The sequence below is a fragment of the Triturus cristatus genome, chromosome 1_2 (assembly GCF_964204655.1).
Source record: "Triturus cristatus chromosome 1_2, aTriCri1.1, whole genome shotgun sequence".
Taxonomy (NCBI): Eukaryota; Metazoa; Chordata; class Amphibia; order Caudata; family Salamandridae; genus Triturus; species Triturus cristatus.
The window spans coordinates 138,430,498-138,453,521 of record NC_140580.1 but is presented as its reverse complement, the minus strand read 5'-3'; the positions used below and the strand labels follow the sequence as shown (position 1 = coordinate 138,453,521).

The 23,024-nt window shown below is 46.5% G+C and overlaps 1 protein-coding gene across 8 annotated transcripts in view; it reads right to left on the bottom strand.

Moving 5' to 3' along the window:
• The window catches only part of ABLIM1 (actin binding LIM protein 1), a 698,379-nt gene that overhangs the window by 5,785 nt on the left and 669,570 nt on the right, over nt 1-23,024 (bottom strand). For 2 of the 8 annotated variants that reach the window (XM_085603283.1, XM_085603288.1), the window contains 2 exons: nt 21,427-21,484; nt 19,916-20,925 (listed from right to left, as the gene is read on the bottom strand). In XM_085603283.1, coding sequence (XP_085459409.1) covers nt 20,909-20,925; nt 21,427-21,484 — 75 coding nt within the window. In that variant the 3' untranslated portion in view covers nt 19,916-20,908. Of the gene's footprint in view, nt 1-13,059; nt 13,135-18,964; nt 18,973-19,915; nt 20,926-21,426; nt 21,485-23,024 lie in introns of those variants that run through there. The other 6 variants (XM_085603280.1, XM_085603286.1, XM_085603281.1 and 3 more) reach the window with 4 other exon arrangements.

The following is a 23,024-nucleotide window of genomic DNA, read 5'->3' as shown; positions in this document are numbered from 1 at the left end:
AAATCCATTCTTTACCCTTATCATGCTGCACAAGTACTGTCATAATCCCTATTACTTGCATATACCCGAAGAGAGCATACTTTTCCAATCTCAATGGTTTATATCATGGTGTGAGCACTATTTTCCTCGAGTTCTTCGAAAGCTAGATTTTGGTCCCCTGACCCCCTAACAGAACTTTACTTTTTTTCGTAGTGCTCGACAAACTTGCCGTAGAACTCTATCAGGCTTAACAAATAAGACTGTTTTCTTTCTTTGAGGTACGGTTGCTTCTAAGATAGACCTAAACAGGTTTTACTTAAGTCTTATTCCATCCATACTTATATTTTGTCCAAGGTCTTCCACTTTACTCTTGTCAGAGCTGCATGTGGAAAGTTTCAGGGTTCGCCCTTCTTTTCTAAAATACAAAGGATCTTCTCAAGATTAGATTCATATTCTTCCTGGTACTTGTCATATACAAAAATGCCATTGTGAAAAACCACCATGCAAGATATGCCTTCTAGAATTTCTTTCATTTGTCATGGAAACAACAAAGTAGCACTGGCAAATCCAAAAGGCATTCTGCCTTATTCAAACATTCCTTTCCGGGTGACAAAACCGGATGAATGCTTTAATCCGCCTGCCAAAACTTCCTGGTGATAGGTGCTAGCCATATCTAAAGTGGAAGAAATCCTAGCACCTGCAAGGATAGATTAATCAAGGTAGTTGGTGGCAGTCCACCCAAATTGATTCACTGACACTGTGTAAGTTTATGGAAAATCTTAACTCTCCTTTTTAAGCAGATAACCAATGGAGAACCCTTGGTTAGGATGAAACAGGTTCAATGATTTTCTCCTTGCATAGATCATTCAAAATTTCCTTAAACCTTAACTTGCATGTAACCAGTATATTTCTCACCCTATGTGCCACCAGAACATCATTCTCGTTCAAAATAACACATTGTTTAAAACAATTGAATTTACATGTCACAATTTACATTAATAATATTTACTGCGAAGATATTAGATCTACGGTGAATCCAAAATCTATTCACTGAAACCTTTTTGAACTTAAGGGCCTGATTTAGAGTTTGGCGGACAAGGTTCTCTCGTCGCCAGTGCAATAGATTATCTTGTCCATCAATCTCTTGTTCTCATTTAGAGATGGGGAGACTGTTAGTTTTCTCTCATTGGAGCTCTTTTGCCGGTAAGCTTCCGGGGGTGGATGGTGTAATGTTCCTTTTTACTGTCTATCATTGCCTGGCAGTGAGGGACAGAAAAAACACACCCTGAGAGAGTGGCTATTTATGTTTTGTCTTTCCTAAACATGTTCCTGCTTTGGGAACTTTTTTCCTAAAAAGAAGAAAAAGGCACAAGTTTGGAGAACAGCCAACAAAACTAATGGCAACTGTCTGCCAATCTTTTTGCATCTTGAAGTAACGACAATGACGACAATTCCTGTCAAGGTACAGAGATGGCTCATGGGCCCACAGTCATCTCTAAATCTGACAAACAGAGTAGTGTCTAAATTTGGCAGATGTAATGTACTCCCTCATCCTAAAGGATAATATGCCATCCATCACACTAAAAATCAGGTGATTAGTCTTGAATTTTTGGACATAGGGATTTAGCAAATCATTATCCATAAGTTCAACATTCACCATTAGTGTCACTGGAGTCACAATCTTTATTAAACACGTAAACAGGGTGGTGAGCCATCGGGTCTATCTTAATTCCCATCTCTTCTTCATGAGGCCAACTAGGATTGCTTCCACTTTATCTGCCATATACGCCTTCCCTTTAGTATATCTCTCCTTGAAGTACATATCTGCCCAAGGTATCCAAAGAGATTGATTCTATGCCCACTGTGCCCCACATTTAGCCTTACATAATTGTCTACAAGTTCATAGTTCATTCAATATTTTCTTATAATAATGCTCTAAGTACTAATATAAAAATATATTTCCCATCAATTTTAACTATGAATTTTGGAAGTCCTTGGCACGCATCATGAATTTGTGTCACACTTAAAATCACGTTGGGGCTTAAACACTGAGAATCATCTTCAACCTCATCAGGTACCATATTAACATCCCTAAAGTTCCTACAGGCTCTCACAAAACGGCTTTCTTTCTGCACTTAACACAAGTTTTATCCATTGCAGGGCAGCCCTTGAAATTTCCCACATGCAATTGGCTGCCAGAACAACGGAAAGAAAATGTCATCCTGTCAAAGTCCCACTCTTCCTCTTCTTTTCACCCTCATACTTCCTAGCAATCATATTAACTGTGGAAACCATTTTTGGCACAAACTTTTTAGATTACAACACCTCTTTGGTAATGTCTATGGTGGCTTTAAGAGTCAATTATGTATTAACCCAAAAGTGTTCTTGGACTTTCTCTAACTGTTGGTCCTTGTGAGAATCGGATACCTAAGTACTTTCTCATAGTTTATGTGCTTCAATTCACGTGTGCAGCGAAGGAGCTTACCTGTTTACTAGAATAACATTTTTATATTTCCATGAATGTATAAGGCTTTTTATCATAGTGTACCTTAATTGGCTTAGTGGCATAAGGCAAAACAAACATCAACACTGCCAGGATTCGTCAACACATGTAGGTTCTTAAATTTCTTTAACCGCTAACTAGCAAACCAAAGGTTGAGTGCAATTGTCACCCTGTAACAAGTCAATATAAGCTAAAAACAAATTGAATCATATTTCTCATCCCATAGGTAGTTCCCCAGAGGGTTGCAAGAAAGAAGGAGAGGAGGTATGCTTGACATGTAGGCACAAAATAAATACCACTTAATGGAAGTGGAATTAAACACGATTCAGTCATACAAAAATTGTATTACAGTTAAAAGAGGAGTATAAAAATTAATCAAAATAATTAAAGTGTCAGCGAATAAGATAACAGGCTCCAAATTAATCCATGTAAATATGCCACAAAAATAGAAGGTAAACAAGGGTACTCTGTGGTGATGTATGTTGCAGTGGAAAGAAATAACGACTAAAAAATACTGGGACAAGAAGAAAAATTACATGTGGTTGCCCCACCTAGACTAATTAATGCTCCACACAGAACAAAATTTTAAGTGTGGAAAAATCAATCAAGGAAAATGTGCATTCCCACAACTGTAAATCAAATGATTGTGCAGAAGTGGCGTAAGGGAAAGCGATGTAAGTCTGGAAATCTATGACTTAATAGTTTTCTAAAAGCATGGTTTTCAATTGCTGAAAGTCTTAACAAATCTCAAAAAAGCACAGGTGCAAACCTATGATTCATACATTTACATATGTTATTGAATCAGACTATAATGTTCACAGCATTGAGCTTAAGTGCCTCTTTGCCAGAAACGGGTATGTGATATTCACAAAAAAGTCTTAAGTCCTGTCTGCACTCCCCTCTGTTTTCCTACCTCATTTAGAGGGTCAGAAAGCAGTGTTCCTTATGTCAGAGCCACTGCCGGCTGCCAGTGCAGCCACGCTTTTGGCAGTACCAATATTGGTTGTTGGAAAACCACTCCCACACTAGAAGGGGTGGTGGTGGTCTTCCGGACACACTGTGGTAGCTTGGCTCGAGTGGTCAGGAATCAGGCTCCGTGCTAAGCATACAACATACCCAAACAATAACCATGCGTGCATCCGTTCCAAAAACGACTCTACACCGTAAAAATTATGAAAATAACTTTCTTTATCTTCTTTTTCTCTTAGTTGCTGATTGGAGAAAATAAATAACAATCACAATATACAAACTTTTTAGAAAGTGCAGGACAAATAAATACTGGCTTAATGATTCAATAAATAGGGGTGATCATAAATACTGAAGGCATAAATAAAAGTGCAATACAGACAGGCAATTAAATATTCTGAGGCAATAAATACTGTAACCAATAAATATTGTGCATCAATAAATACTGAGGACCAATAAATACAGTGGAACAATAAATAGGTTAAATACAATAAATACAGTGCCCCTAATAAATACTTAAAAGCTGACAGTGACACTCATGGAATCAGATCACTTTTGAATTCCTAAGGGCTGATTTGGCCCAGGCACAGCTTGTGGGGATGTGGAAGGCTTGGGGGTGTCTACTCCCTGGCTTGGTCAAGGCTGAGGCCTAAACTGAGGTAGATAAAGGGGGGAAATACTAGAGACCTGGCTCTCTCTCTCCACACAACTTCTCTAGATTAGTCCCAGCTCACCCCTGGCACAGTCAGGTTGGTTCCAGCACCTCCCTAGCCCCTTAGAGCAGTCTCTCAGGTCTCCACAGGGCCTTAGGCGCCCTCTACTCCACTTACTGCCCTTTTTCTGTTGCTCCGACGCCGCTGGAGTCGTGTCGACGCCGTGAGGCGGTTCCGGATCGATGTCGGCGGCCTCGGCACAATGTCAGTTCTTTGACGACGCCGGCAGGCGGCTCCGGTCTCGATGTCGGCGGCCTCGGTTCGATCTCGACCTCCGATTCGATGGCGTCGGGCAGTCTTACTCGATGTCGACTTCGGGCGGCTCCGGTCCGATGGCGACCTCGGATACGATGACGTCGGCCGGCCTTGCCTCGATGTCGACTTCCTGCGGCTCCGGAGTGCGATCCTCACTCCCGACCTCCGGTGCTCCTCTCCTCAGGTTTCCGGCGACTCCGGAGTGCGACCTCCACTCCCGACCTCCGGCACGATTCTCACAGGTTCCGGCGACTCCGGAGTGCGATCCTCACTCCCGACCTCCGTTACCCTTCACCTCGGTCTCCGACGACTCCGGAGGGCGGACTTCACTCCTCCGATGACGCCGCTCACTCGACCTCGGGTGACTTCCTCCTCGACCTCTGGTATTCCTCACGACCTCTGACGGCGCCCTCTCTCGACCTCTGGCGGCTCCGGGTACGACGTCTGCTTTTCCAGTCAGCGCCGCTTCTCCACCTCGGGCTCCAGGTCTTAGGCTACTCGACGTCGGACTTCAGGGAAACCAGCTTCCAGGTCAGGATCTTGCTGTTCTCTTGTTTCTAAGGCCTGTTCCTGCTGTCCAGGTCCTCAGGATGGTTTTTCTGACTTCTTCCCACACAGGGCTCTAGGCTGGGCTCCGTCAGTAGGGACTAGTATCAAGGGTGGGTTTATGGACCCCACTCCAGGCACAAGTTTCCACCCCTGCTGCTTCACTCCTTCCTCCTTCACGTTTTTGCTGCTCACTCCTCACCAGTCAGGTGCCAACTGCCAGCTCCAACTGCCAACTCTCTCCCTTAGCTTCCCAACATTCTAAACCGCCTCCAACTGTCACAGGGTTCTGGAATGTTCTGGAAGGTGCTGGTAGGTTCCAGTGGATGCTGGTGATGTCACAGGTGGCCACCATTTTGTGCTTCAGGCCCTCAGACAGAAGTTTCAGGGGTAGCTAAAATGGCTCCCTGAATCTGCAGCAACACGAAAAAGTCTGGTGGTTCCCAAAAAGGAAAAATTCAAACAGGGTTTGAGGCAAAAGTGGGACAAAATAAATAATGATGAGGAGGGACCACCCAAAGGGCTGACAGGTCTAACACGCGTCCCCCCCAGCTGAAAGTGGGGAGAGCTACCCAACCCCTTGGGAGTTCTCATCACTAAGGCGGAAATACCTTGAGAGACCGTCTGCGTTGGCGTGGTCCACTCCAGGCCGATGTTCCACCTGAAAGTCCATCCCCTGTAGGGAAATAGACCACCTCAACAACTTGGGATTCTCCCCCTTCATTTGCATCAGCCACCGAAGGGGTCTGTGGTCGGTCTGAACCAGGAAGTGCGAGCCAAACAGGTATGGCCGCAACTTCTTCAGAGCCCATACCACTGCAAAGGCTTCACGCTCTATTGCACTCCACTTCTGTTCCCTGGGAAGTAGTCTCCGGGATAGGAAGACCACGGGTTGATCCAGACCCTCTTCGTTGAGTTGCGATAACACTGCCCCAATGCCATGTTCTGATGCATCTGTCTGGACAATGAACTCCTTGGAAAAGTCTGGGGCCCTTAAGACCGGGGCCTCGCACATGGCTTTCTTCAATCTCTCAAAGGCTTGCTGACAAGCCTCCGTCCAGACTACCCGTCGAGGTTGTTTCTTGGACGTGAGCTCCGTGAGGGGGGCTACGATGGTACCGTACCCCTTCACGAAGCGGCGGTAGTATCCCGTGAGGCCCAAAAATGCCCGGACCTCAGTCTGTGTCTTGGGGGGTTTCCAGGCCATGATGGCCTCGATCTTCGCCTGGAGGGGTTGCACCGCTCCCCTACCCACCAAGTGTCCAAGGTACACTACCGACCCCTGCCCGATCTGGCACTTGCTGGCCTTGATCGTCAATCCAGCTTGTCTCAGGGCCTGGAGAACAGCTTGCAGGTGGCGCAAGTGATCCTCCCAGCTGTTACTGAAGACGGCTATGTCATCCAGATAAGCAGCAGAGAAACTCTCCATTCCGGTGAGGATCTGGTTTACCAGGCGCTGAAACGTGGCAGGTGCGTTCTTGAGCCCAAAGGGCATCACACAGAACTGGTAGTGGCCATTGGGCGTGGAGAAGGCTGACCTTTCCCTTGCTCCATCAGTCAAAGAGATCTGCCAGTACCCTGAAGTAAGGTCAAAGGTACTTAGATATTGGGCAGCTCCCAGCCGGTCAATCAATTCATCCGCCCTAGGGATCGGATGAGCATCAGTTTTGGTCACTGAATTCAGTCCCCGATAGTCCACACAGAACCTCAGTTCTGGCTGGGCACCCGGTGGTGCAGCTTTTGGTACTAACACCACCGGACTGGACCAGGGGCTGCTAGAAGGTTCGATCACTCCTAGCTCCAGCATCTTAGTGACTTCACTATGAATGCTGGCCTTCACCTTGTCTGACATCCGGTAGATCTTGGACTTCACAGGTGGGCTGTCTCCTGTGTCCACGTCATGGACGCACAGGTGAGTCCTACCCGGGACAAGGGAGAACAGCGAGGAGTACTGCCCCAGGACCTGGCGACAGTCCTCCTGCTGTTCAGGAGTTAGAGATGGGGAGAGAATCACTCCCTCCACCGACCCATCCTTCTCTTGAGACGCAAACAAATCGGGGAGAGGCTCGCTTTCCACGTCCTCTCCTCCGTCAGTCACCATCATCAAGATGACTTCGGGCCTCTCGTGGTGGGGTTTGAGGCGGTTGGCATGCAGCACCCGCAGGGGCTGACGAGGGGTCTTCAGGTCCACCAAGTAGGTAGCCTTACCCTTCTTCTCCAACACCTCAAAGGGTCCTGACCAGCGATCCTGGAGGGCACTAAGCTCTCCGGGTTCGATCACCCACACCTTCTGGCCAGGCTCCAACTCCACCGGGTGAGCATTGTGGTCATACCACGCCTTCATCACTGCTTGGCTGGCTTCCAAGTTGTCAGAAGCTTGCTTCCACAACTTAGCCATTTGGCTCCGGAAGGCCAGCATGTAGCTCACCACATCCTGGGGAAGCTTTCTGGGAGTTCTTTCCCATCCGTCTCTCACCAGGTTGAGAGGTCCACGTACAGGGTGCCCATACAGAAGCTCGAAGGGGCTGAAGCCCACTCCCTTCTGTGGCACTTCCCTGTAGGAAAAAAGTAAACAGGGTAGGAGGACGTCCCATTTCCTCCGCAGGCTTTCAGGCAGACTTCTGATCATGCCCTTCAAGGTTTTGTTAAACCTCTCCACCAGACCATTGGTCTGGGGGTGGTAAGGAGTGGTGAACCGGTATGTCACTCCACACTCCTTCCACATCGCCCGCATATACGCTGACATGAAGTTGGTCCCCCTGTCGGACACAACTTCCTTGGGAAAACCCACTCGGGTAAAGATTCCCATCAGGGCCCTAGCCACAACAGGTGCTGTTATGGTCCTCAGAGGTATTGCCTCTGGGTACCGTGTGGCATGATCCACCAGAACCAGGATAAACCTGTGACCAGCTGTAGTCGGTGGATCTAACGGACCCACAATGTCGATGCCCACCCTTTCAAAGGGGGTGCTAACGACAGGAAGTGGTTCCAGGGGAGCTTTCAGCTTCACCCCTGTTTTCCCACTGGCTTGGCAAGACACACATGTCCGGCAGTAGGTATCGGACGACACTTTCATCTGAGGCCAATAAAAGTGTGGGACAAGACGGGCGAAGGTCTTGTCTTGCCCCAGGTGTCCTGCCAATGGTATCTCGTGAGCCAACTCCAGAAGGAAGGCTCGATAACGTTGAGGAACTACCAAGGCTCGTGACGATCCATGTAGGGGTGCCTTGGGTTCACTGTAGAGGAGGCCATCCTCCCAGTAAACACTGTAGTTCCCTTCAACGTTCCCTGCTGCCTGGGCTTCGGCCTGTCGCCTTAGCCCCTCAAGGGTAGGGCACTCCCTCTGGCCCTGGCAGAATTCCTCCCTGGACGGGCCTCCCTCCACGTGCCACTCGGCCGGGATGGGTAGGTCCTCCAGGTTGGTAACGTCCCCCACCGCAGACTCCCGGTCCACCACCTCCGGTGGCCTATCCGTCCTACGGGGTGGGGACGCCGAGGCAGGCTCCTCCTGTCCTCGGTTCTTCCCTTGACTGGCAGCTGGCTGGGCCTTTGTTCCAGGCTCCAGCCGGAATGAACTCCCTCTTCGGGTAGTCGCGGACCTTGTGCTAACACAGGCCCAGTCAGGTGTACCCAGCATCTCAGTGTGAGTCCGGTATTCCACCTCCTTCCAAGCGTTGTGCTCCATGTCATTCCCCAGCAGACAATCGACTGGCACGGCAGGGCTTACGGCAACTCGAAGTGAACCTGCAACCCCCCCCCCCATTCAAAGGGAACCTCGGCCACTGGATAGTGGCCTGTTCTGCCGTCAGCCATCGCGGCTGGGTGGAGTACATCGGGAATTACCTGCTCTGGAGACACCAGTTGGCTACGCACCATAGTCATACTGGCTCCTGTGTCTCTCAGAGCCTCCCCTCTTTGGCCGTTGATGGTGACCCACTGCCCATACTTTGCGGTATTTGCGGGCACCTGGATCTTAGGAACCATCTCCCGTTCTCCCAGGGACACTAAAGTGACACCCGCCCACTCCCTTCCCTTAGTTAAGGGCATCTCCTCCCCGAGCACTACACTAGCTACTTCGGGGGTCTTTCCTCCAGTGGGAGGGGGTGGTCGTTTCAAGCACTTCGGATCTCCTTTATAGTGTCCAACGCCACCGCACTCATAGCAATGGACAACCCTTGGCTGCTGACTCTGGCCAGGATTAGGGTTTCTGGGCGGGTTAGCCTTAGGGGTGAATCCTGTTCCCTTCCCTTGGAAGTTATTTTGGGGGCCTTTGGAGAACTCCTTTTTCTTTTCCCCTCCCTCTTTCTTCTGGGGGGCGCCCTGTCCGGCCTTTTGAGTATCCCCTCCAGTCCCCCTTGTGGACACCCGGGTACTAGCCCAAATGTCCGCCTCCTCAGCAAGCTTCCGGGGACTGGTCAGCTTGCTATCCACCAGGTGTTGCCGCAGTTCAGGGAAACATTTCTCGAGCAGGTGTTCCTTCAGTACCAGGTCAAACAACCCCTCGTAGTTCCTCACTTCACTGCCCTGAATCCAACCTTCCATTGCCTTCTTCGCATAGTCCAGGAAGTCCACCCAATTCTGCGTGCCCAGTTTGTGACTACCCCTGAACTTCTGTCTGTACTTTTCAGGTGTTAGTCCAAACTTTCTGATGAGCGCCAGTTTCATGGTGGGGTAGTGGGTCTGCTCATCCTCCTCGAGGGCCAATAAAGCATCCCTACCAGCTGGAGGCATGTACTTGTACAATCCCCCTCCCCAGTACTTCTCTGGAACCCCATGGGCCCTCAACGAGACCTCATAGGCCGCTAGCCACTTGGCGATGTCGTCGCCCACTCCATAGCTAGCTACTATGTCCTTTGGCAGGTATGGTTTAGGTTCCCTGGTGATCCCTTGGGTTTGGCTGCCACCATTAGGAACAGGTTGTGCCCCGATTCTCAAGATCTGAAGATCTATTTCTTTCAGTCGCAATTCATGGGCCATCCTCTGCTCCTCCTTCTCCTTCTCCAGCCTTGCTAAGTCCCATGCGAGTTGTCTTTTCTCCCTCCGGTCTGTTAACTCCACCTCAGACAAGCCACCGCTAGAGGCACTGCTGCCCTTCCTAGAAATGGTTCTGGGCCCTGCTGACAGGTTCCCCACCTCAGGTTGGTACATCTCAGCCCCCTCGGGGTCAGGCTCTCCATCCCTGTCTTCCTCCTCAGCCTTGCTTTCTCGGCGTGCCTCCCCCCAAGCCCTTAAGCTGGTTTGGAGTGCACCCTTCTTTGCTCCTGGGGGACAGTACACCCCCTCCCGCTGGCAAAACTCCCTGAGTTGGGCCACAGTGTACGTTTCTAGATTTTCTAGTACAAACTCCATCTTGCCCACTCAGGTTAGAGGACAGGTTTTTGTGCAGTAACTATGCAGGGGGGTACCTTTAATAATACCTCCTCCCACCACCAGAGTAAATTTGGAAAAAACAAAAACCCACAATTAGGAAGGCCGCTCTTGAGAAAACTCCCGGTGTAGGCCTATGGACTACCCACAGTTATTGTTGAGTATGCGTAGGCACAGCTCTATCCCACCACTGAACACCAATTTATGTTGGAAAACCACTCCCACACTAGAAGGGGTGGTGGTGGTCTTCCGGACACACTGTGGTAGCTTGGCTCGAGTGGTCAGGAATCAGGCTCCGTGCTAAGCATACAACATACCCAAACAATAACCATGCGTGCATCCGTTCCAAAAACGACTCTACACCGTAAAAATTATGAAAATAACTTTCTTTATCTTCTTTTTCTCTTAGTTGCTGATTGGAGAAAATAAATAACAATCACAATATACAAACTTTTTAGAAAGTGCAGGACAAATAAATACTGGCTTAATGATTCAATAAATAGGGGTGATCATAAATACTGAAGGCATAAATAAAAGTGCAATACAGACAGGCAATTAAATATTCTGAGGCAATAAATACTGTAACCAATAAATATTGTGCATCAATAAATACTGAGGACCAATAAATACAGTGGAACAATAAATAGGTTAAATACAATAAATACAGTGCCCCTAATAAATACTTAAAAGCTGACAGTGACACTCATGGAATCAGATCACTTTTGAATTCCTAAGGGCTGATTTGGCCCAGGCACAGCTTGTGGGGATGTGGAAGGCTTGGGGGTGTCTACTCCCTGGCTTGGTCAAGGCTGAGGCCTAAACTGAGGTAGATAAAGGGGGGAAATACTAGAGACCTGGCTCTCTCTCTCCACACAACTTCTCTAGATTAGTCCCAGCTCACCCCTGGCACAGTCAGGTTGGTTCCAGCACCTCCCTAGCCCCTTAGAGCAGTCTCTCAGGTCTCCACAGGGCCTTAGGCGCCCTCTACTCCACTTACTGCCCTTTTTCTGTTGCTCCGACGCCGCTGGAGTCGTGTCGACGCCGTGAGGCGGTTCCGGATCGATGTCGGCGGCCTCGGCACAATGTCAGTTCTTTGACGACGCCGGCAGGCGGCTCCGGTCTCGATGTCGGCGGCCTCGGTTCGATCTCGACCTCCGATTCGATGGCGTCGGGCAGTCTTACTCGATGTCGACTTCGGGCGGCTCCGGTCCGATGGCGACCTCGGATACGATGACGTCGGCCGGCCTTGCCTCGATGTCGACTTCCTGCGGCTCCGGAGTGCGATCCTCACTCCCGACCTCCGGTGCTCCTCTCCTCAGGTTTCCGGCGACTCCGGAGTGCGACCTCCACTCCCGACCTCCGGCACGATTCTCACAGGTTCCGGCGACTCCGGAGTGCGATCCTCACTCCCGACCTCCGTTACCCTTCACCTCGGTCTCCGACGACTCCGGAGGGCGGACTTCACTCCTCCGATGACGCCGCTCACTCGACCTCGGGTGACTTCCTCCTCGACCTCTGGTATTCCTCACGACCTCTGACGGCGCCCTCTCTCGACCTCTGGCGGCTCCGGGTACGACGTCTGCTTTTCCAGTCAGCGCCGCTTCTCCACCTCGGGCTCCAGGTCTTAGGCTACTCGATGTCGGACTTCAGGGAAACCAGCTTCCAGGTCAGGATCTTGCTGTTCTCTTGTTTCTAAGGCCTGTTCCTGCTGTCCAGGTCCTCAGGATGGTTTTTCTGACTTCTTCCCACACAGGGCTCTAGGCTGGGCTCCGTCAGTAGGGACTAGTATCAAGGGTGGGTTTATGGACCCCACTCCAGGCACAAGTTTCCACCCCTGCTGCTTCACTCCTTCCTCCTTCACGTTTTTGCTGCTCACTCCTCACCAGTCAGGTGCCAACTGCCAGCTCCAACTGCCAACTCTCTCCCTTAGCTTCCCAACATTCTAAACCGCCTCCAACTGTCACAGGGTTCTGGAATGTTCTGGAAGGTGCTGGTAGGTTCCAGTGGATGCTGGTGATGTCACAGGTGGCCACCATTTTGTGCTTCAGGCCCTCAGACAGAAGTTTCAGGGGTAGCTAAAATGGCTCCCTGAATCTGCAGCAACACGAAAAAGTCTGGTGGTTCCCAAAAAGGAAAAATTCAAACAGGGTTTGAGGCAAAAGTGGGACAAAATAAATAATGATGAGGAGGGACCACCCAAAGGGCTGACAGGTCTAACACTGGTGAACATGGGATTGGAGAGGCTGCCCAATTTAGGGTGGCACTTTTAAATCATTCCCAGCAGCCTTCCCCTGACCGCCATGGCAATAATGGCTGTCCTGCACAGAAAGACTCCTGAAATGCTCCTATGTGCTGGAGGAAAATTCCCAGTATGTTACGTTTGTGACTTCTGAAGAAGGACCCTAGCTTTGCACGTCTATCTTCACAAAAAACACAAATGAAGGGAGGGTAGCCATGCTGGAATAGTGTGGCAGACCTGCTGTAAAACATTGTTTAAATTAAACCCCAATTCTTCTTTATCTTTGTCTGGACACACAGTTTGTTAGCATATGCTTGAGAGGCAGGTCACAATCCTTCATAAAAGGATGTCGCTCTCCCTACTACAGTCCCAGAAGTCTTTCATTTTTGGTGTGGTGGACTATCACTCTTGCCCTTTACACTTCATCTGAGGAAGTCAGGCAGGCAGGTTTCAGTACACTCAGTCACAGTAGCTAGCTAAAGAACACTTGCCTTTGGCTCCAACATATTTGGCATTGATACACCTCTGTCCATCTTCTTCATCGGAACCTGGCCGTCAGGAAGTGACTGAGTGCAAGAAACAAACACACATTAGTGCAAGAAACAAAGTCTGCAAGAAGCTGTCGACAAGGTCTTGAATAAAATTGGGACATCAGCTGAAATGCATTTTTTCACACCAAGACAAGAGTGCAGACACTATCATCCTAGCATGCACACTTGAAAAATATTTTTTTTGTAGTTTAGTAATTCGTGGAAACACAAAAATATGAAATTAGGAGGAATTCCATACAAAATATACAAAATGCATATGGATATAAGCAATAATGTCCATATATTAGGGCAGAGGAGGGAATAGGTAGTAGAACTGGGCATAGCAACGAAACAATATTAATACGTGCTTAGCGGGTGGTCAATCACATTTACTGTTACATATTTTAACATGGCAGCAAGACCTGCCTATTGCAGAAGCATTTCCTAACAATTTGTGACGTGAAAGTGTAAAAATAAATATTCATATGGACGAATAAAGGTAAAGTGAGCTTATGTTCTGAAATAGCAATACCACTCTCCTTGGGTCTGAGGAAGCTTGAGGGTATGTTACATCCTGCATATACTGTGACATTTCGGAAAGGTTAGTCAGTGTGTTGAGCCTTGGCAGGTGCAACGTTGTGTCCCATTGAGTCAGTGAGATATGACCATCTCTTTCTGTATCTGTTGGATGGCAATACCATTTACCTCTGCTTCTACCCATTTATCCCATTTATATACTTCTCTGTCCCAAGTTTCACATGAATGTGAGCGGGAGGATTTCCAGATTTTGTTCAATGGGCTGCTTTCTCAATATCAGAGCAGAGTCTATCATCCGGAGTTGGTATTGGTGCTTGTTGGAACGAGACATCACACCAGTAGAATGTGTTTAGGGCCACAATTTACATTAATATCATTTACTGCGAAGATATTAGATCTAAGGTGAATCCAAAATCTATTTAATATGAGACAATCCCAAAACACATGTAGGAGTCCAGCCCCAGGGAACTGGCATCTAGGACAGGGTGATGCGCTCTAGGGGAACATTTTATGCAAGCGCAAGGGGATCAAGGAAGTGGGATGAGCCAGATTATGTTGTAGGACCTTGAATTGGACGTTTCTGGAAACAAATTTGGGGTAGGCTGATATTTGAGCCTACTATTTGTCTGATATGGTAGTGTGCAGATCAGTCCCCCAAAACCCTTTTAGCTCGGAAAAATTAAAACCTGCTATCTGTATAAGCGAAACATAAAGCATAGAAACTGCTTTTCTAGTAGTTTCTATTGTTAACAGAGGCTCCAGGATCCAGTGCATTGCGGGTGCCTCGAGCTGTGGGAGCCAGACACTTGCAGTGTATTAAACACTGTGAAAAAATTTAGGATAGAGGAATCCTGCGGCAAGGTTTAGAACATGTGGTATTACCGATCTGTGAACAGGTTGCCCAGTAATAAGATAGCTGCCTCCCTCCATGAATGCTTATCAGAGGGCGAGGATACACCCGAAGATGTGGAATGTGCCACACCGACAATCTGGGTGAGAACGCAGTTTGAGTGGCCCTTTAATGGACCACTCTGCTCCAGTAGTGGTGGCTCTACCCCCGATAGGGGGTAACCCCGCAATCCAATGTATTCAGTGGCTAGGGCCGCCTGACATAACAGTTCGTCCCCAAGTAGTGCCCAAAGCACCCCAACCTCCCTCGGTGCCAGTGTGGACAACAAACATGCCACCAATTGTAACTGGGCTTCTAAGCTGTAATGTTCAAATTTGGGCCTGTCAATCCTCCCTCATCCATAGGACAATGGAGCCTAGTTTATGCTGCTCACTGGATCCACAAGAATTTGGAGACAGGAGACAAGGTCCTGGCAGGTGAACGCAGTGAAACTGTTTAATGAGATAAAGAAACCAAGGGAGGATAATCTTCTTAGAAATTGCAATTCTGCCCTTTATCAGTAAAAAGAGCTGTCACCAAAAACCCACCGATGCCCTCTTGTTCACCAACATTTTGTATAAGTTGACTTCAGTTACATTTGCACCTTACTAAAAATAATTCACCTCCCAGTGTAGTGAAAATAGGGGCACAGGATCTGCCACGTCATGTGGCCTTAAGGAGAAGACACAAGGGGCCATATGTACAAGGAAGTGGAGGAGAGAGGCGATAGACTTCCTGGCGTAACGCCTCTCTCTTCCACTTCTGAAACGCAAGGCTGCACCATATTTACAAGTATGTGGTGCAGCCTTGCGTTTACCCCTGCAATGGCGCTAAGTTTAGCAACTTAGCGCCAACGCAGGCACTCTTGTACCAGAGTGCAAGGGTGTCTGCGTGCAGGGGAGGATTGTTTATGAGTAGGAAGGTGTCCCTTCCTTCACCTAAACAATCCTAGAAATGCCATTGTGTCACTTTCATGCGTGCTGCTTCATGCAGCACACATGAAAGTGACAAAATGACTTTTTTTAACGTTTGTTTATGTGCAGGCAGGGACACAAGGCAGCACACATGGAAAAAGCAAAAACGAGAAGAAATAATGCATTTCTCCTCGTTTCGTCATCTTAAGACCAGTTTCGACCTGGTTTAATTTTGGCGCTGCCTCCTATGTACACCAGCCTTGCACATAGGGGGCAACGTCAAAATGAATAGGTGTTGTGCTGGAACGCCCACCACAACACCCACTGCCCACCCCTTTCAGGCTAACCATAGCATGAAAGGGGCCTTATGTGCAAGGCAGCGTTAAGCCACGTTGAGTGGCTTAACACTGCCTTGTACATAAGGGGCAGTCTCTATCGCCACCACAGGATCAATATAGGTGACGTTGTGGTGGCCATGGGGGCTTGTACATATATCCCAATATTTAGAGTTAATGCAAAGACCTGATAGAGGGCTGTACTTATGTATAATGAATAACACAACTGGAGAAGAGGTAACTGCATCACGTATGCAAAGAAAGATTCTGTCCGCATAAAGCTATGATGTGCGGAGATCCTTTGCACCCAATACCCTATTCCTCTGCTGCCTGCCTGAAAACTTCTAAAGGTTTATCGCTAAAAAGAAAAGAATGGAAGATACTGGGCATCCCTGTCTGGTGCCCCATTCTATCAGAAGTTGTCTGGAGATACAGCCACCCGTTCTAACCCTGGGAAGGGGACTAGTATAAAGTAGGTGAATCAATTTTATCAGCCCTGGTCCTGGGCCCATTCTGACCAATACTGAGAACATTAAGTTACACTCGGGAGTCAAAAGCTTTCTGTAGGTCAATCGATATTTGGAATATTTGAGGCGGTGCTCCAATGGGGAATGAATCCGGGTGGACCAATCCGTGTAGCCAAGGCAACACGTAATTTCTAAGGATTTTGCTCAAAACTTTATAATCTGTTTTAGGCATCGACAATGAATGGGCCATATCTAGTGAATCTGAATCATATTTCAGTAATATGAGCGCTTCCGTAATGTGCCCGGTAGCTCACCCTTTTCAAAGGTCTTCACATACATGGAGTGCAGGCAGGACACCAAGCTGACCCTGTACATGTTATAAAATTTGGACCGAAAACTGTTCGTACCCGGAACCTTACTGGGGGTCATTCCTTTGATTGCTCTGAACTGTAAGAGACTCGTCAGTAGATTCAGCTTATTATTGGGTAGGTCTGTCATCCCCAGGCTAGAAGTTTCATTGTGGGACCTGTATAATTCCGAGTGATAGTCATGGAATGCTTAATTTATCTGAATTCAGGTACTGACTAGGGTCCCAAACAGGCAACAGTGAGTGGCCATAATTGGACAATGGGGATTTTTATCCCGTAGGAGGCGAGCTAGTAGATGACCGGCTTTATTGGATTCCGAGTTCCAGTCTGCACGCTATTAAAAAAAATAAACACACTTAAAGTCCATTTTAGAGCTCTGATTACAACAGAGCCTAAAGCCTTTAGCTAACACATTAACTCCCCTCCTTCTGGTCTGATGTAATTACATGACAGTCAATTTCCAGACATTTCTCTATATCGAAGTATCATAGGGTTTTATGTACAGTTTTAACAAAATGTGCAATTATCTTGGAGTGGAACAAAGGTCTTAGGCTTAGGAACAGCTCTACAGTTTACAAACATATAGTTGCACCTCTTGGAAAGTAATCATAGTCCCTGTCTATTACACTAGCATGTGTTCACAAGGCTGGAGTACAACAGCTCTGCGTATCTTCATATAAAATATGTGTATGTTTCGAATGGGATGCTTATTTCTTTATCCTAACTAAAAAGTAAATGTCAGGTTTTAGGTGCATGCGGGATTCCTGGACTCCATGAAAATAACATGTCGTTTAGTTAAAAAGTATTGTAGTAAAAAGATGGCCTTTAAATTAAATCGCTTTTACTTGGAGCTGCCTGCCCAGAGTCAATCTGTGGTTTTGTCTTTCCTTGGGATCCAGCTAAGAGTAACTAGAACCTTACAACATTCTGAATAACAAGTACAAGATCTTCATATATGTGTGGTTTTATGTATGAATACTGAGACAAGGAGTGCACTGGCACAGACCTCGTCCCACTTACATGGCATCTTATCCGATACGTTAGACCAGAGGCCTGCCTTACAGATGGTGGCAAGCAAATGCTGTTATACTAGTAATTTTATATACTATTATCTTATTCCTGCAGTAAAGTAAAAGAAACAAGAAAAACCTCAAGCAGTGTCCAGAAGTAGTGCAACTGCAGTGAAAACCAGTTGTTGAATTTTCCCTTAAAGTAACTACCTTTTTTTATGAAATGTCTTGGTAGTGCCAGTTGAGGGGGAAACAGCCTCACTTCTTCATGAAACATGCTGCAGTACTCTTTAAAGAGATCACAGGCATTGATTCCTGAAAGAATCTCAAGTAAAGAAATATGTCCATGCTCATCTAACACACTTCATTTCTGCATGGCTTGTTCCCATTCTCCACAAATTCAAGTGTTATGGTAATAATTGCCCTGCCAAAATATCACCTCCAGAAAACCGACTATCACAACATTGTAAAGTTAGTATATATGAGTAAATATATTGATACTACTTTTAATGCCACTTCAAAGTACCTTGAATGTATATATCATGTAATTATTAAACAACAAAAGCAGTCTCTAGGCCATAACTAAACATTTTGTTCATCTTGTGGCTGGGGCGTCGGTCCTTTCATCTTATGGTTTTGCTATTGCACTGTTTCCGCTTATTCGTCAAGTGGCGTAAGTAGGCAGAAGTTTAAAGAGGGAAGGAGAGATGAAAGAGTGTTTTATCTGACTATACGTGCAGCAAATGTGAGTATGAAGAGTGGGTTACTCTGTCTTAATTTAAAATGGAGTTGAGCTTTTTTCTGTATGTACTATGCTTAAAGTTATAAAGCAACCCTACATCATTTTACAAATGGACTATGGAACTTCGAAACATCGTGAAGGGTTGTTTTATTGAAGAGTACGCTTAAGGCATCAGTGACCAGGTCTTGTGAAGTTAAAGGTGGCAGGATACCTTATTACTTAATTGAATTAGAAGAGAAACAGTCATTATCAAATTCACTGATCAGAGACACGCTGCAAATCACTTATTTCAGATTCTAGTAGTGCATGTGTGCAGTTAGTGAAGTACAAACCAGCTGTGAAAAAATACAGCTTGTAATTCAAACTATTGGTGGGACACTGAATTGTTGTAAAATAATCTTTGGTCTCAGCTATATAACATTTGTTGGGAATGTCCACTTTGCTATGAGTTTTTGGTGAAAGAATCACAACCACTTTATAAGTTTACAAAGAACGCAGGGATTTTGGAGTTGTCGGTTTGTTATAATGAAGTTCCAGAAGGTGAAATTTCTGGACGGTGAAATACTGGAACAGTCAATCAAGAAAAAATATAAACAATACTCACCTGAAAATCTGGAGGAAAAAAACAAAAACAAAAAACCCAATTAGATTGCAAAGTAGATGAAAGTTCACAGAAATAACAGTGTTCAAGAAACAGGCCAATATTTTGGTTACCATTTTAGTTAATTATGCGCAGCTGGTTTAACACTCTCTAAGACAAGAAAAAGTGAGCGGCACCCCAGGTTCATTAGTAAGTAAATGAAAGGCTCCAAGTGTATATCATCTAAGGCACCAACAAAGCGAGAGCACTGGAAATCATAGCTGCTCACTGGCGTTACTACACTAGATACCTAAGTTTGTGATAAGAGAATCAAACAATTAGCCTGTGACCAATCAATGTGAAGTAGGTTGACGTACCCCGGACCATACAAGTCAAAGGACAAGTCGGTATTGTATTACGTATGTACAGATTCAATGATTTAAATAAAACAAGCATTGGCATAGCCAATAGGTCTCGCTTTTGGGACCTTATAAGTATTTAGTTATGCAACTATTGCATAGCTAAACCCTTACAAGGTCCCAAAAGCGAGACCTATTGGCTATGCCAATGCTTGTTTTCTTTCTAATCGCGGCACCGGTGCTTTACTTTTAACATTAAAAGTAAAGCGCGGGTGCCGCGATTATAGCAAAAGTAAAGAAATAGATGTTTGTTTCTATTTCTTTATTTTTGCTATAAATCGTGGCACCGGGGCTTTACTTTTAACATTAAAAGAAAAGCACGGGTGCCGCGATTATAGCAAAAGTAAAGAAATAGATGTTTGTTTCTATTTCCTTACTTTTGCTATAATCGCGGCACCGGCGCTTTACTTTTAATGTTAAAAGTAAAGCACCAGTGCCGCGATTAGCAAGCTAAAAATGCTACCGCCAGCCACAGCTTGCAGTGCATGTGCGCGAGTGGTGCGCGCGCAGCAGTAATCACGCCATATGGCACCTCTGCTGAAGCGCGCGCCCGCGCACATGCACTGCAAACTGTAGCGGGCGGTAGCATTTTTTAAAGCCCTTACTAAAGTCTCTCGGAGCAGCGCATGCGCGATGACTCAGCAAGACCTAAAAATGCAGTGAGCGTTAAATACTGACTGCAGATTCAAAACAAGAGTTTGCAATGCAAAAGGTCTCGCATTTGCGAGAGTTCAAGCTATTGGCATTGTAAATGACAAAGTCTTTAATTAACACATAAAACTGAAAGGCATTGTCATTTACAATGCCAATAGCGGAAACTCTTGTAAATGCGAGACGTATTTCATTTAAAAGTAGCGGCCCCCATTGTCCCAGGCTGCTTGGAAAGTGAAAGCGCGCATGCCGCTCTGAATGTTGTAGGAAAGCATGTCGTGCCTGCAGTAGGAGAAACTCATTAAAGAAAATAGTGCTTACAGACTAAATAAGACATATTGTGTAACAACAGAAGTAAAGGGGCCAGTCCTCATGGGAGGTTACAAATGAAGACAAGGTGGCACTAAGGAGGGACTAACAAGCCTATTAACAAATCAGAAGCCAGCATTTATGATGGACAATGACACAAGCCAATGATAAATATGGGCGGGCTTCAAGTCTATACTCGAATACAGCATGCCTCGCAGTGCAGCACATGCACTTCCCAGGCTCGACATAAACAGAACATGTATAGTTACAATGTGCAAATAAAACTGCCACAAGTGTACTAACAGTAATGTTTTAGGTATCAGTGGTCGCTGTGTACACTTCTCCCTTTATTTATTATGTGCAGTTTCAGATTCCTTCACTGCAGCCAACATGCTGTTGTCACTGAATCACTCCTTTTGATCAGTTATTCACTTTTCATCACAGAGCCTGGAGTTTCAATGACTAAGTAGCATGTGCAGGATGTTGAGGGAAAACAACGCGGGCGACAGCAAATACTGAAGTTCCACCATCTGCCAGCAGCCATTGGGCAAGGCAGGGTCCTTAGCCTTTGCCACTGACTCACACCTCTTCAAGCCCATTTCCTCCCTGCAAGAGAGCCGAATGAGAACAGTAAATTGATAGCCATATTCCCTTCTTGGGATTTTATTTTACATTTTAGAACGGAGTACCCTTTTAGCCATTTAATGTTTCCTCATTACAAGGCTTGATCGCTCAACCCTAGCCAGACAGGTAAGGCAATAGGCTCCTTTCTCAGAGTTGTGATGTCACATCGACAAGGAATAGTTTGACCTGGTCAATACTCATTTACGTCATTTTCTCTTGCGAGCTGACTCAGTATGTTATTTTCTCGTTATTTCCAGTTCGTTTCCTACAAATTATGCTGCTTATCTCCTCTGAGATCCTAGAAGCAGCTTGTGCTTGCCTTTCCCTGTTCACCAGGAAGCCCAAGTTCGAAGAGATCAAATCCCTGCCAATTGCAAATTATTGTTTTAATTGGGTTGAAACCTTTCAAGTCCAGTATCAGGGTTCAGCAGTTTGCACCCAAATATGGACAAACATTATCTCTTCTTCCTGCAGTACACTTACCCCGGACACCGCTGACATCGCCGTAGCTGTTATACTGAGCAAAGTCTGTAGACACACCCTGTATCAAAAGAGAGAATGAGAGAAGAAAGAGCAAGTTCAGGAAACAGTGAACATTGTGCAAAGAACAACAAAAACACATGTAAAAGTACACAAGATGTGAGGCACCCTGTTGCAAAATGGGAGCATGCACAGCAGGTCAGTGCCTCTGAAAGGCTGGTAGATACGGGCCAGAAACAATCACGTCATGTTGCCTACTCAGTTGTGTGGCTCTCCGGAAAGATTGGTCAAAGTCCTATGTATGAAATTTAGGAGTAAACCATTGAAGGGTTATTCGAAGGAACAAATGAAGTATCAAAAGAGCATCTTTATGGCACATGTTATGTGCATTTGTAAAATGCACTTTTACCTGCGAGGGTATCCTGTTGCTGAGCAGGTGTGTGTGCCTAGCCCGACCTATGGTAGGTAGGTTAATAGAAAAGTCAGGTCTTCAGCTTATTTTGGTGCCCAATAAAAGAGGAGGAGGCTCTGATGTAGAGTGGGGGCTCGTTTCATGCTCTAGGAGTGATGTGAGAGAATGCCCATCCTCCTGATCTGGTTCTCTGTATGCATGGGATTTGTGTGAGTAGGAGCCCTGCGGAGATGTCTGGGTGATTGGTGGAAGGAGATGCAACTGTTCAGGTAAGTGAGGTCCGAGTTGTGTGGAGCCTTGAATGTGTGAGCTAGGAGTTTGAATTGAGACAGTTTATGTATTGGGAGCCAATGTAGTTCCTCAAAGTGTGATGTGAGGTCTGTGTGGGAGGTTCAGGATGAGGGTGGCTGCCGAGTCCTGGATGGTCTGTAGCTGTTTAGTAAATTGCTTGGCGATCGTAGTCAAACTTTCTGGTGACTAGGGCGTGACTTGACAGTTTTTCTAGCGTTGCTTTGGTGTGGAAATCTGAAATAGTTTCTGTTAGCATGAGCTGAAGCCATCTTGGTTATGGCATCCATTTTGTTGGCTTTGTAATTCTCCCAACTTCTGCTTCTCGTTTTTTACCCTGCCTGTCCTGTCTATTTTAGTTGACTTCCTGACTCCGCTAAAAGTAATATGCATACTAAAGAGTTTGTAGCTGCCAGAACACCTGGTCTCAGACTCAACTGTCAATCTCTTAGTGCTGCCATAAGCACTCCTGCTCCCCCTTCCACTTTGCTGACTAAGCGATCTCCCATCTGCCCATGTTTGTCAGTAGTTATTCCTGTGTATGCATGTACCTTCTATTTGTAAGTACATGCTTACTCTGCAACAAACTCTGTAAATAAGGCCTGTGTTCTTTGACTTCAATGTTCTACCTCAGGCAACACTGGAGAGTGCTGTGTAGACGTAGTCCCACTTATGAGTGATTAATAAACTTATTTGAATTTCAGCTTCAGTGACAATCTCTATTTTTTTGGCCTAAGGACCCGTGGACAGAGAAGGGTGACCCCTGCACCGGTGTGCTCATTGAAAAGCACATTTCCACAGTTGGCGCCCGACACGTGGGTCCTCATCGGAGACGCGGCCATCTAAAGGAGTGGTCTTGATGGAATAGTGGAATATTGCTGAGGAGACGTCCTGCATGAGG